The sequence below is a fragment of the Arabidopsis thaliana genome, assembly GCF_000001735.4.
Source record: "Arabidopsis thaliana chromosome 1 sequence".
Classification (NCBI taxonomy): Eukaryota; Viridiplantae; Streptophyta; class Magnoliopsida; order Brassicales; family Brassicaceae; genus Arabidopsis; species Arabidopsis thaliana.
In genome coordinates this window covers 10,867,826-10,880,702 of record NC_003070.9, presented here as the reverse complement: position 1 = coordinate 10,880,702, position 12,877 = coordinate 10,867,826, and the positions used below count along the sequence as shown (strand labels likewise).

General features: G+C 33.2%; 3 protein-coding genes across 5 annotated transcripts; 1 reads left to right on the top strand and 2 right to left on the bottom strand.

The window, feature by feature from the left end:
• Positions 1 to 514: 514 nt before the first annotated feature.
• AT1G30670 (basic helix-loop-helix (bHLH) DNA-binding superfamily protein) lies at positions 515 to 1,530 on the top strand (the record flags this gene model as incomplete). The annotated part of the gene is made up of 2 exons (NM_102804.2): positions 515 to 1,108; positions 1,192 to 1,530. The coding sequence occupies 2 exons, from the start codon at positions 515 to 517 to the stop codon at positions 1,390 to 1,392; spliced, it is 795 nt and encodes a 264-aa protein (NP_174355.1). The 3' UTR covers positions 1,393 to 1,530.
• Positions 1,531 to 1,559: 29 nt separating this feature from the next.
• Positions 1,560 to 3,979, bottom strand: AT1G30660 (nucleic acid binding protein; the record flags this gene model as incomplete). Of its 3 annotated transcripts, none has more annotated exons than NM_001332920.1 (12): positions 1,560 to 1,760; positions 1,847 to 1,993; positions 2,079 to 2,126; positions 2,210 to 2,326; positions 2,428 to 2,493; positions 2,574 to 2,654; positions 2,806 to 2,889; positions 3,005 to 3,097; positions 3,191 to 3,245; positions 3,348 to 3,403; positions 3,514 to 3,647; positions 3,823 to 3,945. In NM_001332920.1, the coding sequence occupies 12 exons, from the start codon at positions 3,848 to 3,850 to the stop codon at positions 1,686 to 1,688; spliced, it is 984 nt and encodes a 327-aa protein (NP_001321586.1). The 3 variants fall into 3 exon arrangements, with proteins under 3 accessions (NP_001321586.1, NP_001321585.1, NP_174354.4); NM_001332919.1 differs by having other exon boundaries at positions 1,630 to 1,760; positions 3,814 to 3,979; NM_102803.4 differs by having other exon boundaries at positions 1,686 to 1,760; positions 3,793 to 3,850.
• A 5,426-nt stretch (positions 3,980 to 9,405) lies between these two features.
• On the bottom strand, positions 9,406 to 12,485 carry WRKY14 (WRKY DNA-binding protein 14). Its single transcript, NM_102802.2, has 3 exons — positions 11,523 to 12,485; positions 10,732 to 10,872; positions 9,406 to 10,312 (listed from the first exon to the last, which is right to left on the bottom strand). Exons 1-3 carry the CDS (start codon positions 12,089 to 12,091, stop codon positions 9,730 to 9,732), a joined length of 1,293 nt encoding a protein of 430 aa, NP_564359.1. The 5' UTR covers positions 12,092 to 12,485; the 3' UTR covers positions 9,406 to 9,729.
• Positions 12,486 to 12,877: the final 392 nt, after the last annotated feature.

Here is a 12,877-nt window from a genome sequence, read left to right as displayed (position 1 = left end):
GTCAAGCTAATATAAGTATATATTTCTTGAAATGGAATTAAGAAAAAGAAAATAAACGAGGCCTAATATTTAGGAGGTTGTTAAGCTAAATCTAAAAGTTAAAACCCACTATAGCCCTTCCTTAATCCTCGCCAAAACCCTAACTTCTCCCTCTCTCTTTCATATTTATTTCGTGACAGTTAAGTTACAAGTTACAAACTTACTACCTGAATTGTCTTACTTCACTCAAAAGAAAACAAAAGACAGAATCCCTGCTTCTCTCATATATCTTCTCCTGTCCTTTCCTTTGTTTTCTGCGTTTACTCTCTCTAAGCTTGATTAGCAGCAATTAAAGCTAATTAAGTCTTAATTAAACCATTTACTCAAAACCTCCCCATCTGTAACTGCTCCTGATTGCTTCACATTCTTCATTTGCTAAAAATTCATCATCTATTTCTTAACTATGGACTGCTTAAGCTACTTCTCCAACTCAGATGTAATCCAGCTTCAGGATTGCTTTATCCCTGATGTGGATATGATTATCCCTGAAACTGACAGTTTCTTCTTCCAAGAGCAACCGCAACATCAGCCATTGTATCCCGACGAAGCTCTTTCACCGTCTCTCTTCGGGTTTGATCACTATGATCATTTCTACGAGTCGTTTCTTCCATCTCAAGAAATCTTCCTTCCTAGCCCTAAGACCCGAGTCTTCAACGAGTCACAGGAATTAGATTCCTTCCACACGCCAAAACACCAGAAACTCATTGACTCCAGCTTCCATTTCAACAGTCACGACCCTTTTTCCCCTAGCCCTGAATCTAATTACCTCTTGGATTCTTACATCACAGAAGCTTCCAACATTTCCAAGTTTCAAGCTCCTGATTTCTCATCGACGTTCAAGGTTGGGTGGACTGAACAAGGCGACACCAAGAAGCGAGAGCTATCTGCTCAGAGCATCGCAGCACGAAAGAGGAGAAGAAGAATCACAGAGAAGACTCAAGAGCTGGGAAAACTAATCCCTGGAAGCCAGAAACACAACACTGCCGAAATGTTCAATGCCGCAGCTAAATATGTCAAGTTCTTGCAGGCTCAAATTGAGATTCTCCAACTGAAGCAGACCAAAATGCAGGTATAAGATAAACCCTAAATCCAAATGGTTCCTTGCAGTATTTTCCTTCCTTTTTTTATACGATACTTGTTTAAATTTTGCAGACTCTGGATAGTTCAAAGGTGGGAAGAGAAATGCAGTTTTTGCTTGGTTCTCAAGAAATCCAGGAGAAGCTATCTACAGAAGAAGTGTGTGTGGTTCCAAGGGAAATGGTTCAAGTCCTAAAAGCCGAAGAATGCATCTTGACAAACCCTAAGATTTCTCGAGACATTAACAAATTGTTGTCAACAAATCTGATGAATTAGATTTGTCTATGTTCTGTCTGTTTCTAATTTGTTCCTTGGTAGTTTCAATATTAGTTAGAGTTTAACCATTAGTTAATTGTCTTCTTAACTAATGTAAATTCGTTGGTTTTTTAATCCAAAAGTGCTATGTACTCTGTTTCATCAAAAAGTTCAATTAATATATTTTCTTGGTTAATAATTAAATTTAGAATGTGTATAATATGCAAAATTAGAAAGAAAATAAAAATTATACTCTTAATGCTAGTTCCGAAAAATTAATAAGACAAATATGAAGAACATGACTTGGACACACTTCATGACTTCAAAGGGTAAGGCTCAGCATTTAGAATAGCTTCCTTGAGTAAATGAGGTCCCTTAGACATAAGCACCTAAGAAAATCATCCAAGTAATGGTCATTAAGACCAGAGTAACCACAAAAGCAATTTCATAAATTTTACATATAATCTACACTAACCTCGTTTGCATCTTTGAAATGTTCATCTTCACTTTTCTTCGGCCATTTGACAAGCCAACATCTTTCTTTCCCCAAACGCCGTGCAAGTTCTTCCGCTAGAGCTTGACCAGGTCCATCTCCGTCAGTAGCAATAACAATCCGAGACGCCTACCAATAAAAACAATTTTATACTTGGAATATTGACATTCAAAACAATCACACATCAAACCAAAAATATTAAGTTATCGCATACCTTTTTAAGATAGTCATTGCAATTCCATATGTACTTAAACGCCGTGTCCTAGTTTGACAGAAGAGTAAAATGCTTAAGAAATCAAATAAGAGAGAAATGGGAAAAAAAGAGATATAAAGTATGAAACCTACCTTGGATTCAGATGGAATTTCCTTTGAAGAAACCGTCTCTGGAGCTCCATCAGGAACAGACACACAATTGAAAAAACCAGCCTCTTCCATTGCAAGTTTATCTGGTTCCCCTTCAACCTAAAGTTTAATTTTCCCACAGATTAAGAATTAACATACTGCTCTTCACAGTTTAATCTGTCAATCGTATCATCATGTAAGGTTGATAAATGCAGACATACTATAATGATTTCAGATGTTTCTTCTATGTCATCAAGCCCATACAAGATCTTCCGTGTATTCCTTTCCTGAAGGAAAGTCAAAGAAAGAAGCATGTAAGAGAGTTGTTCATGTCTACTGTTGAGAAGGGAATTTGTATGATGTGAACCTGAACGAACTTCTTAGTTAGAGATCGGTACTTGCAACTCACAAGCTCCCCTCTTTGCCAATACGTAAAAGCAATCACAATCTGCGGCATTAAATGTAGCAAGTAATTAGAGATGAGAAAGTAAATAACAACAGACACACAGGACCAGAACCAAGAATGTTACTAGATATTTTCAGGATTTCTAAATTATTCTTGAAAACATAAGCAATTCAGAAGAATACTTGTAAGCTACCTCGTCATCTATTCTTTTCTGCATAACTCGATTTCTCTCGAGTGTTTTCCCTGAAATCGCTCTTGCAGCAAAAAAATCTTGAATCTGAAGCATAACCAACAACACAATAAATATGATCAAACTCATATAACTACAACGAAATGACGAATTCACAAAGTTCAGTTATTCTCTCATGAAACATATAAATGAAGATAACAACCTCATCACAGAGAGGTTCTAGCTTTATACTCTCCACCGTAATTTTTCTTTCAACCTTCCCTATTGGATCTTTAGATACCAACTTACCATCCACCTGCAAACAGAAATGAGGATAAGTCCAAAATATAATAAAGTTTTTTACTTTATAAAATGTTGGTTATCCTCATACTCAACCATCACAACTCACCTGTAGTACACCTTTTAACCCACACTTCCTCCTGCAAGTCCATTTAGCTGACGAACTACAGAATCAGAAAATTAAAAGACATGATCATGAACTACATTCTCATGAACAACAAGTTCAAAACCATAACTTTATTATATGAGATAATAAGATAACAAACCCATCAGGGTATATGTAAAGAGTCAAGCTTTTTTCTCCAGAGTCTCCAACTTCACACTAATGCACCCACAAGTTATCTAAATTAGCCTTTTCCAAGATACTCAACATGAATCAAGCAACATCCACATAGTACTTTAAGTATTGGCATATATATAAGCATGCGATACCTTCGGACATATCAAGCAACTACGTACTCCTGGAGGACAGTTTTGAGCATCGATTCCTTGTTCTGACAATTTACGCATCAAAGTCACTAATTTAGACAGAACAACCTTCTTGCCTGCTTCTTCTTCAGGAACAACTACAAAGCAGAAAATGCATACAAATGGAAACACGAGGACTCAATAACAAGAAGCATGAAAACATAGTGAAACTGAAGAATGGGAGCAATAGGAACAGAATCAGAATCCTAATTGACTAAAGAAACCCCAATTTCAAAAATATACAGAAATCGGAAGATGAAAAACCATTGGTACTTTGGTGATCAGGGACGTTTTCAGACATGGGTCTAGAGGCCAAAACCGGACGCGATCTTCTAGAAACGGAAAATTGCTCAAGGGTTTTAGGAATTCTTCTTCTTTCCCTCTGTCGCTTCTTGTCTTATGGAGGAAGGAGAAGAAGAAAGAAACAAAGGAGAGATTTTGATTTCGCTTTCTTTCAGATAAATGGGCCTCTATATAAAAAGGCCCATTAATTATCTTTTAAGGTTAAGAGAAAAAGAAAAGACTTTGCGACAAAGTAACAAAAAGTGACACGTGGAAAGAGGTAGCGCGTCTTTTAGTTTGGGCTTGGCCCATTTAGGAATTAAAGATTTGACTTAGTAATTTCGGTTAGAAAACTTGGCATCCAAGTCAAAGAGGGAGCACAGGAACTACCAATGTCAACTTTTACCGAGTCATTGTCTCAGGAGTCTATCGCACGAGTCACGACACAAAGCAAAAACAGCAAAATACAGTATATGACAGAAAACCTAAGTTAATTTTAATGGAGATGACAATTGAAAACCTAAAGTTAATATCAAACTAGTTTATGATTCCATAAAACTTGAAGTCCTATTGTAAGGTTTTGATGATTCATAATGAAAGCGGAATCATACCTAATGAATTCATATCTTCCTGAATAGTGTTAGGTCTTTGGTGATGGGTTGCAGATAATTATTTATTTAAGTGTGTTAGGATTGTTTTGAGCACCATAAAACTCTGTTTATTATATAGAGATTAATTCCTAAAATTCCTAATATTTTCGAATTAGTCGGGCTAATATATCCATTATCCATATATATATATCACTTATATAGAAAAGAAAACTTAAAGTTACTGATCAATAAGTTTATGCGAATAAATTAAACCATAAGTTCATGAGAATAATCGAACTAATCATAAGTTCCAAAAAACGTACTAATCATAGTGGTTAGTGTTTTAAAAAAATACAATAGTGTTGACCAAATTACTATTTAGTCAAAATAATAATAATTTAATCAATGATATGATAGATGTTAAGCTTATCCCATCCTTTGTTTCCATGTCGTAAACCATGATCACTGGTCATAGTTCTTTGATTTAACTTTTTGTGTGTGAAATAATTAGTCTTAACTATTTGCAAACAATCGTTTTCATAAATGCATGGTCTCATTAATTGATTTGAGGTAACAAAGAAACTACTCTAAAAGGCTTAATGATGGGACTTGCCACTAAATTTATCACATTAGTTCTTACGTCTATTTTATCATTGATATTACGTGGACTTTTATTATATTGGTGTAACACAAATTCGCTAGAAAGGAAGTGTTTACGGCGAAGCGACGGAGGTTAGAAATATAATGCATAAAACAATTCAATAACGGAAGAGATATAATATAACCGACCTAATTTTTTTTCTTTTTCGCCTAAAAATATGTATTAAGAAATATGATGGAAACAAATTAAAAGAAATTATCAAATTTGAAACCAACATTGTTATAGTCGATTTCACAGTTGTAATTATATCAACACAAATATGTAAATACATTTCCATTAAAAATATGTGTATAAATTTATAATATTTCATTGTTTCTTAACAAAGTTAGATCAAATATCTATATAACATACAACTACAAGAAAAGTTGTAATTTAGTTATACTGAAGAAGAAAACAAATTCACAAAAAGTACATACAATCAGTTCGAAAAAATACTAAAAGGCAAGAATATTGTGAGCACTAAAACAAATTTTTGAGAATATAGGTACTTAAAATTACAGTACATTAATATTTTGTCTTCAATATTAATCATGCAATAAGATTTCAGGAAATGTAATAATTTCTAAAAAGTAAAATTTGGCAATAAAATGTTAGGACTATTGTTTTCCCCACTCGTCAAATCAAAACAATTTATTTAGGAAACAAAGAGTTGTGATGAAGTTTTCTTTCTATCAATCAGACTAGATGGACGATTTGACTTGACCTAAAGTCACTATTTCCATTATATTCTCACACTCTCTCAAAATCCCACATCAAAATGTTAGTACTCATTACCTTTTTTTTCTTCTTTATTCTATTTCTATTTATGAATTTCTACAGCTGTGATTGGTTTGGGAGTAATTAAGAGGAAAAAGGCAAAAATGAACAAGAGAGAGTAAAAGCAAAAAGTAGTGAAATATTTTTACTCCATTAAAAATGAGAGTTTATTATATATTTCCTGCAAAAGGACAAAAATATTTTTTCTACCCAATTACTTTGATTGGTAATATTTTTGGCACAAAACAGAATAAAGTTAATATTTTTACGCTAATGATGTCTACCATGCAGAGCCTACAATTTTGTTACAAAAATCTGAATATAATAATTAATGGTTGACAAAAAAAATTGGTGGCCACAACTGATCCAACAAAGCTCGTAGTCTTTACGTTTGGTCAAGTTAATATTATTTTTATTTTATTTTAATGATCATCCATAAGTTAAAGCATTTTTAGATGATGAACTAATTGCAGTTTATTTTTTTAACGAAGTTAGAACGTAAGCGACTATATATATTTATTTTTTTGGTAACACGTAAACGTAGTTATAATAGATTATTAGATTTCATGGTTTTTAGTATCTGGATTTCAACTTGGTTTAGAAAAAAACGGTAAAAGAAAAAGACAAAAGATGGAATTAAAAGTTGACACACACATCAGTTGGATCGATCGCGTAAATAACGCGGGACAACATTTTGATAAAGGCTGCTCTGAGTCTGAGTCTCTGACACTCTCATGGATCATTTCATATAATTCAGTTATAATAAAATAATATTATAATTTATATATGTGAATGATTAAAACCAAAAACGAAATATGTGTATGTGAAACGTGATGCTTGCTTAGCTTGCTTGTCATTTTTAAAAAACTTTTCGTTTCCTTGATATCGAGTTTAATTTAACCAACGTAAAGGGAATATAACGTTTGAATCCAATTGATACAAGAGAAATAATAGATCCATGAGATTATTCATGGCATGACCTATCAAATAACTCATATGAATTACCAAACAAAAGTCATAGAATATAAATCTCACGTACTTTTTTTTTTTTTTTTGCCATACGATAAATATATATATGGTATACAAAAACTCAAAAAGAATTTGACAATGAAATTGTGATGAAATAATCTGTTAGTTACATATTAATATTATTCATAAAAATTCTAATTAATAAGCTATTAGTTATATACTAATGATATATACGTTTCGGAAAGCTTCTGTTTTTTGTTTACTTTTTAAATTACCGTAAGGAAAAATTGTTATGCATGTAATTTTAATGGTTTTTTAAAAAAAATTGTGGTTTTACAAGAAACGCGGCAATATTTTAATATATCAGTGTTAGCGATAAAACAAAACAAAATTCTGCGACATGCTATTAACCGTTGATATCTTAAAAATAAATAGTGTGCAAACAGAGGTGTGACAGTTTCACAAAGTATATGAATAACATCATAAAACGACAAATTAAAGACAACAGTTTTTTTTTGTGTGTGTTAAAGACAACATTTGTATGAATATTAAGCTCTTTGCCTTTTGGGAATATAATATAAAATTAGAATGGATTCTCTAAAATTAAATTCCTCATTAAGAAAGCCGTGAAACTAGGGCTTTTCTCCCTGCCTTTCAAGATCCCCCACATGCACTGTCTGATTGAGAAATTATTCTTACACATTTTACATAAATTTATAGTAATATAGATCCAAAACAATTCACACCGATCCAACTCCAATAATAGGCTCATAGCAACTTCTTAAACAAGATACTAGCTTACTTTGTTAAATCTGAAATTTTATGAAATGTTTTAACAGATTAGTCATGCAATTATTAGAGGTATTTTAATTATATTACTGTGAACAAATTTTCACAAGAAGATTTAACCAAATGATCTCAATTATTTATCGGAGAGTTTCAACACCCTTCGGCAGATTGTTTTTTCTTTCCAACATTTACACCATACATTATATTGAGCATAATTCACTACCGGCAAATACTCAAAACTTAAACTGCATCATCTTTATGAATATCGAAAAGAAAGAATATTAGAGCATTGAAGAATTTTTGAAAGACAAATATTTTTCATCTTCCTGTAGATCTTTATGACTTTGCTAATGTTGTATATGTCTATATGATCGAGGCCCAAAGATCATGTCCTAAGAAAAATAATTTGTAGCTAGAGATCATTTATTTCGGATGATAAAAAAAAAAGTTTTCTTTTTAGTACACGAATATTTCATCCTACGCCCATCGATTATTTATAAACAAGCAAATGTAAGATTTTCTACTTAAAAATAACAAATTCACCGTCCAGAAAATATAAAGTCAGAATACAAACAATCATTACAAATTTTGAAGTAGTAAAGAGAACCTAAATATATGGATACAAACTTGTGTGGGAATAAAAGCTAAATTTGCTCGATAGCTTTATTTTGGGACAAGGACAACAACCGATAGAAATACGTACTACCATTTATAAATATATTTGTTTAAATCTAAAACCCTTAGATTTGAAACACTTAAATTTGTTGTTGAAGTATGTCATCAGTCCAGTCCACCTGAAAAATAAATTTGTAAGAAGTTGCCTACAATAAACTAATTTATAAATGATATCAAAATTTCGATTTATTTAAATTCGATTTTATAATTGAGATTATTCGATACATAGCTTCATATAGCTTTTTTTTTTTTTTTCATACATAGCTTCATATAGCTTAGTATTGTTATTGGATGCGTTTGGTGATTGAACTGTACATGAACGAACTTATTCACTTTGTGTCCCATCCACCAAATATTCCTTAGACCCACTTCTCCTGCTCCCATTCCAGCAGCAAAACTTAGACAAATATAACTCATTAACTATAACAATCCAACTGCATAATAATTTATTTCAGTCGATTAATGTTTTCTGACTTATTAAAGAACTTTCGAGTCAAATTACTACGCTAAGATTGTAAGACAACAAATGCATGTAAGTCATAAATATTTTGTAGAGATACAACTTATACAACTAACATCTTGAAATATTTCTGTGTCATCAATTTTTTGTATAAGATTGGTTGAAATTTCACTCATGGTTCTAAATTTTGATCAAGCTGTAAATTTATATATCTTTTCGCTTTCAACCTTAAAAAATCATTTGATCAACTTTTCCACATTAATACGAAGGGAAAAATGCCAATTAAATGATGATACCGACGAATCCATTCTGTCAGTAATAACCAACGATAACAACAGTGTAATATGTTCACCTCATACATATATGTTTATACGTGTAAGTTACCGATTTTCTTTTTACAAAACATGTTTCGCAATAATTTGTGATGGATTCCCGGTAAAATATTATACATCAATAATTCAATCGAACTATGTTTGTTACAAATTCGTCTTAAATTATCGATAACCTTTTTAATGTTTTTTTGAAAACTATACTAATCAAGAATCCGTCATACAATACCGGTAATTATTCTTTACTTTTCATTTTATTATTGATACTTTAATTACAGTTGATAAAATGATTTTAAAAAATCCAAAACAAAAGTTGATAACTGTGTATGACTTTTTTTCTATAATAAAGAATACTCTCCATTTGAAATTGAATAGAGTGATACACTACTTTCGTAATATGTATATTTTGTCTTTTAACATTAATCTAATAGTCTTCACAAAATAAAAATTATAACAACGCATAGAAAAAATGCCGTTTTTTTTTTTTTAACTACAGACGGATCTTCCGAAAAAAAACAAATGTATAACAAATGACGATAAATACTGTTTACGGTCTGTCATGTACCAGCTCATTAGTCATTACCCCCAACCTGACCAGACCATATGATCTTCATTTTCACAAGCTCAACTTAATTTAATATAATTTGTTTACCTGTAATTAACACTATACTATAACGACCTTGAGTCTTGGTCGTCGTAATTATTATAATTATTATCTCCCGACCACCCGAAGAAATTGCTGATCCCATCGGACGCGGTCGTTTTATCCTTCCCGTCGCCGCCACAGCCATGAGAAAGCAACATGCTTAGAGAATCTCCTTCTAGCTCTTCAAGATCTGCAAAGAAATCATCTGGTTGGTGCTGATGATCATGAAGCTCCGGTCTGTATGGAGCAATCTGGTTATCATCATCATCATCTACGTTTTCCAACTCCATATCGTCCCCTCGTTCATCTTTGATGGCGGAGGATGAGAGGGTAGGAGGAGGAGTGGTGGAGGAAGGCAAGTAGATGGTGTTTTGGGAGCCAATGGATGAGGAGTTTACGTTTGCGGTTGAGGGTTTGGAAGGATTAGGGTTAGATGAGGAGGAGGTGGAGGAGCGTGTGGAGCCGGCGAGAGCGTTGCGTTGGATGGGCCAAGGATGGTTATGTTCGGAGGTATATGTAATCACCAACATGTTTGGATCGGTTCGGCTTCTTTCGACTTGCTTTCTTGCTGAACAACCTTTTGAGCTGCTGCATCTATAATAACCCCTGAAAGCAACAATCATAAGTAACCATAGAGATTAGCCAAATATATAATAAAAAACCATTATGAATCACTAATATTCATCAAGATTATCATCAAAATATGAGAAAATGAAGGATAAAATTACAAAATGAAGTTAATTAAAACGACATCATTGCAAATTTTTTCTTTCCTTTTGTCATTCATTACTTTAGAGTTAACGTAATGACTGAACTGTAATAGTAACTTATCATAATTTGTATATGTAAACAAATGTTATTTTCATGGGTGAGTATATTGTATAGACCAACAAAATGTCACAATTTGAGAGGAGAGTTGTAACAACATACGAATATAAAAACTTGAGCCATGAAAAATGTGGTGGTGAAAGAAAGTTTAGTTTCGAATCATATGAGTATTATGGTATGATGAGTTAATGTAATACCTTGGAAAAGGAGAGCCTTTGATAGGTTTTTGACCGTATTTACGCCAAGCCCATAGATCCGATGGAACCACTTCTCCGCTTGATCGGCTGTTCATTGCAGCCGGGGCCGGAATACACACCACCTTCTTTGCCTGACTCTTCCTGCATCCAAGTACATACATACTTACAAACGTGTGGTTTTTGATCTATATACAAGACACGTGTGTACATTAAGTTATGAAAGCTAAGTTTGGTAGTGGACTAGTGGGACATTATTATCAGTTGGGTTTAAGATATGATGTAACGCAGTTATATGTTCTTTTAATTGTGACAGTTCATAGATTCTCCTGCATGTGTCTTCAACCTCAACCCTCCTTCTTCTTATGAATCTAAATAATTATATATATAGTGTCTATATACACACAAATTCATGATTATGATATTGATCCTGATAAAAGACAAACAAAAATAAAATAAAACCCCCTATAAAACTCAATAAAGGGAAGTGTCACACAAACAAACAAACCATATATAATTCATTCTATTATTAGCAATGCATGCATCCGACTTTTTCCGAATGTTAATAGCGATTGATAGATTCCTATAAACCTAGCTACCAAGTGGCCTATAGAACCCTAATTCACTCTACTCTATATGGTATCATAAAAATAATGTAAATTGGATCCCAATTATTTTATACATATCATAACACAAAACCATCTTTGATTAATTCAATATATCGTGTGTAAAGCTAACAATTAATGAATCATTTGATCCAAGATCGAGAAAAGTTGATAAACTAAATTTTGTACCTTCTTTTAAGGCCTAGATTCCGAGGGGAAGATATCTGAATCTGCGAGGAGAACGTGGTACCATCAACCAATAGACAGTTTCTAGGACTGTTTGTGTCTACGTTGATGATGCCTCTCGGCGAGGCGGCTGCTGCGGCTGCGACAACGTGAGCCGACATGGCCGGAGAATTACACGGAGAAGAATCGTGGATGATGTTACTATGCGAGATCCGGATTCTTGGGAAGATACTACATTGACTCTTTATATGATCCTCCTCAAATACCTTTGGAACCAAGAAACCATTGTTGTTGTGAATGTTGTTGTTGTTATCTCCTACGGTGGAGAAATAGCCGGAGTTTGTGATGGAGTTTAGTTCTTGGAGGAGTGGATCGTCCATGCTCACAAAGGGATCTCCGAAGGGGTTTATGTTAAGATCTGACGGTGATGGTGTTGGATGTGACAGAGGAAGAGGCCAGATGTTCGAGGGAGGAGTCTCCGGTGATAACACGTGGCCTCCGATTCCTCGTACGACGTCGGTTAAGTCTCCTTGGAAGTTTTCCATGTCAAGAAGCTCAGAGACGCTGCACATAATCTATATATGACGATGATGAGTGTATCTTGGTGTATATATACAGCTATACGCAAGAATCTGATCAAAAATCAAGAAAAAATGATCACATCTAACGAATCCGAGGGAGAGAGAGAATTAGATGAGACTATCTTTCTATATATAGCATCATATATGTGAGTGTTTTCTTGGGAAATTTGTGATTTTCTTGAGAAAAGATTGAGAAGAAGAAGAAGAAAGGTTGATGATGAAGAGAGAGACGCTGACTTTTCGTGATGAGAAGAACATCTTCTTCCCCTTCTACATGTTGATATGAGAGAGAGAGAGAGATTTCAGTAGTAAGTATAATATCAACGGATATTAATATTAAAGTATGGATGGAAATATAAGTTAAAGTAAGTGAGATACTCTATTTATTAATCCTATAGATAATCCAATCGATGGCCAAGTCTTTGTACTTTTTAGTTTAGATTATCTTTTTGAGTTTACTTGAGTTTGTGAAGTTCTAATATAATATTGGTTTCTTGATTACTCGGCGCAAATAATTCGTTAGAATAGAAGTATTTTATAAATTAATACTTTTTTTTTCTGCCCGCAAGAAGAATAAACGAGATTCATATTATTGTAAGAGAACAATACCATTACACCACACTGTTTTTGGATATATACCATGTCAAGTTTTACTAATCTTTAATTTATTTAACGGAATTCGACCTCTCATTATTGATCCATTTTAATTAGATTACGATTTCTTGTCTTGACATGGTTTCATGACAAGATCACTCCACAGCGAATTTGATTATTCAT

Coding starts and splice junctions, on each gene's coding strand:
- WRKY14 (NM_102802.2), bottom strand. CDS start 12,091: ATGTGCAGCGTCTCTGAGCTTCTTGACATGGAAAACTTCCAAGGAGAC. Junction 10,873..11,522: donor AATCTAGGCCTTAAAAGAAG/GTACAAAATTTA, acceptor ACTTGGATGCAG/GAAGAGTCAGGCAAAGAAGG. Junction 10,313..10,731: donor AAAGGCTCTCCTTTTCCAAG/GTATTACATTAA, acceptor TGTTGCTTTCAG/GGGTTATTATAGATGCAGCA.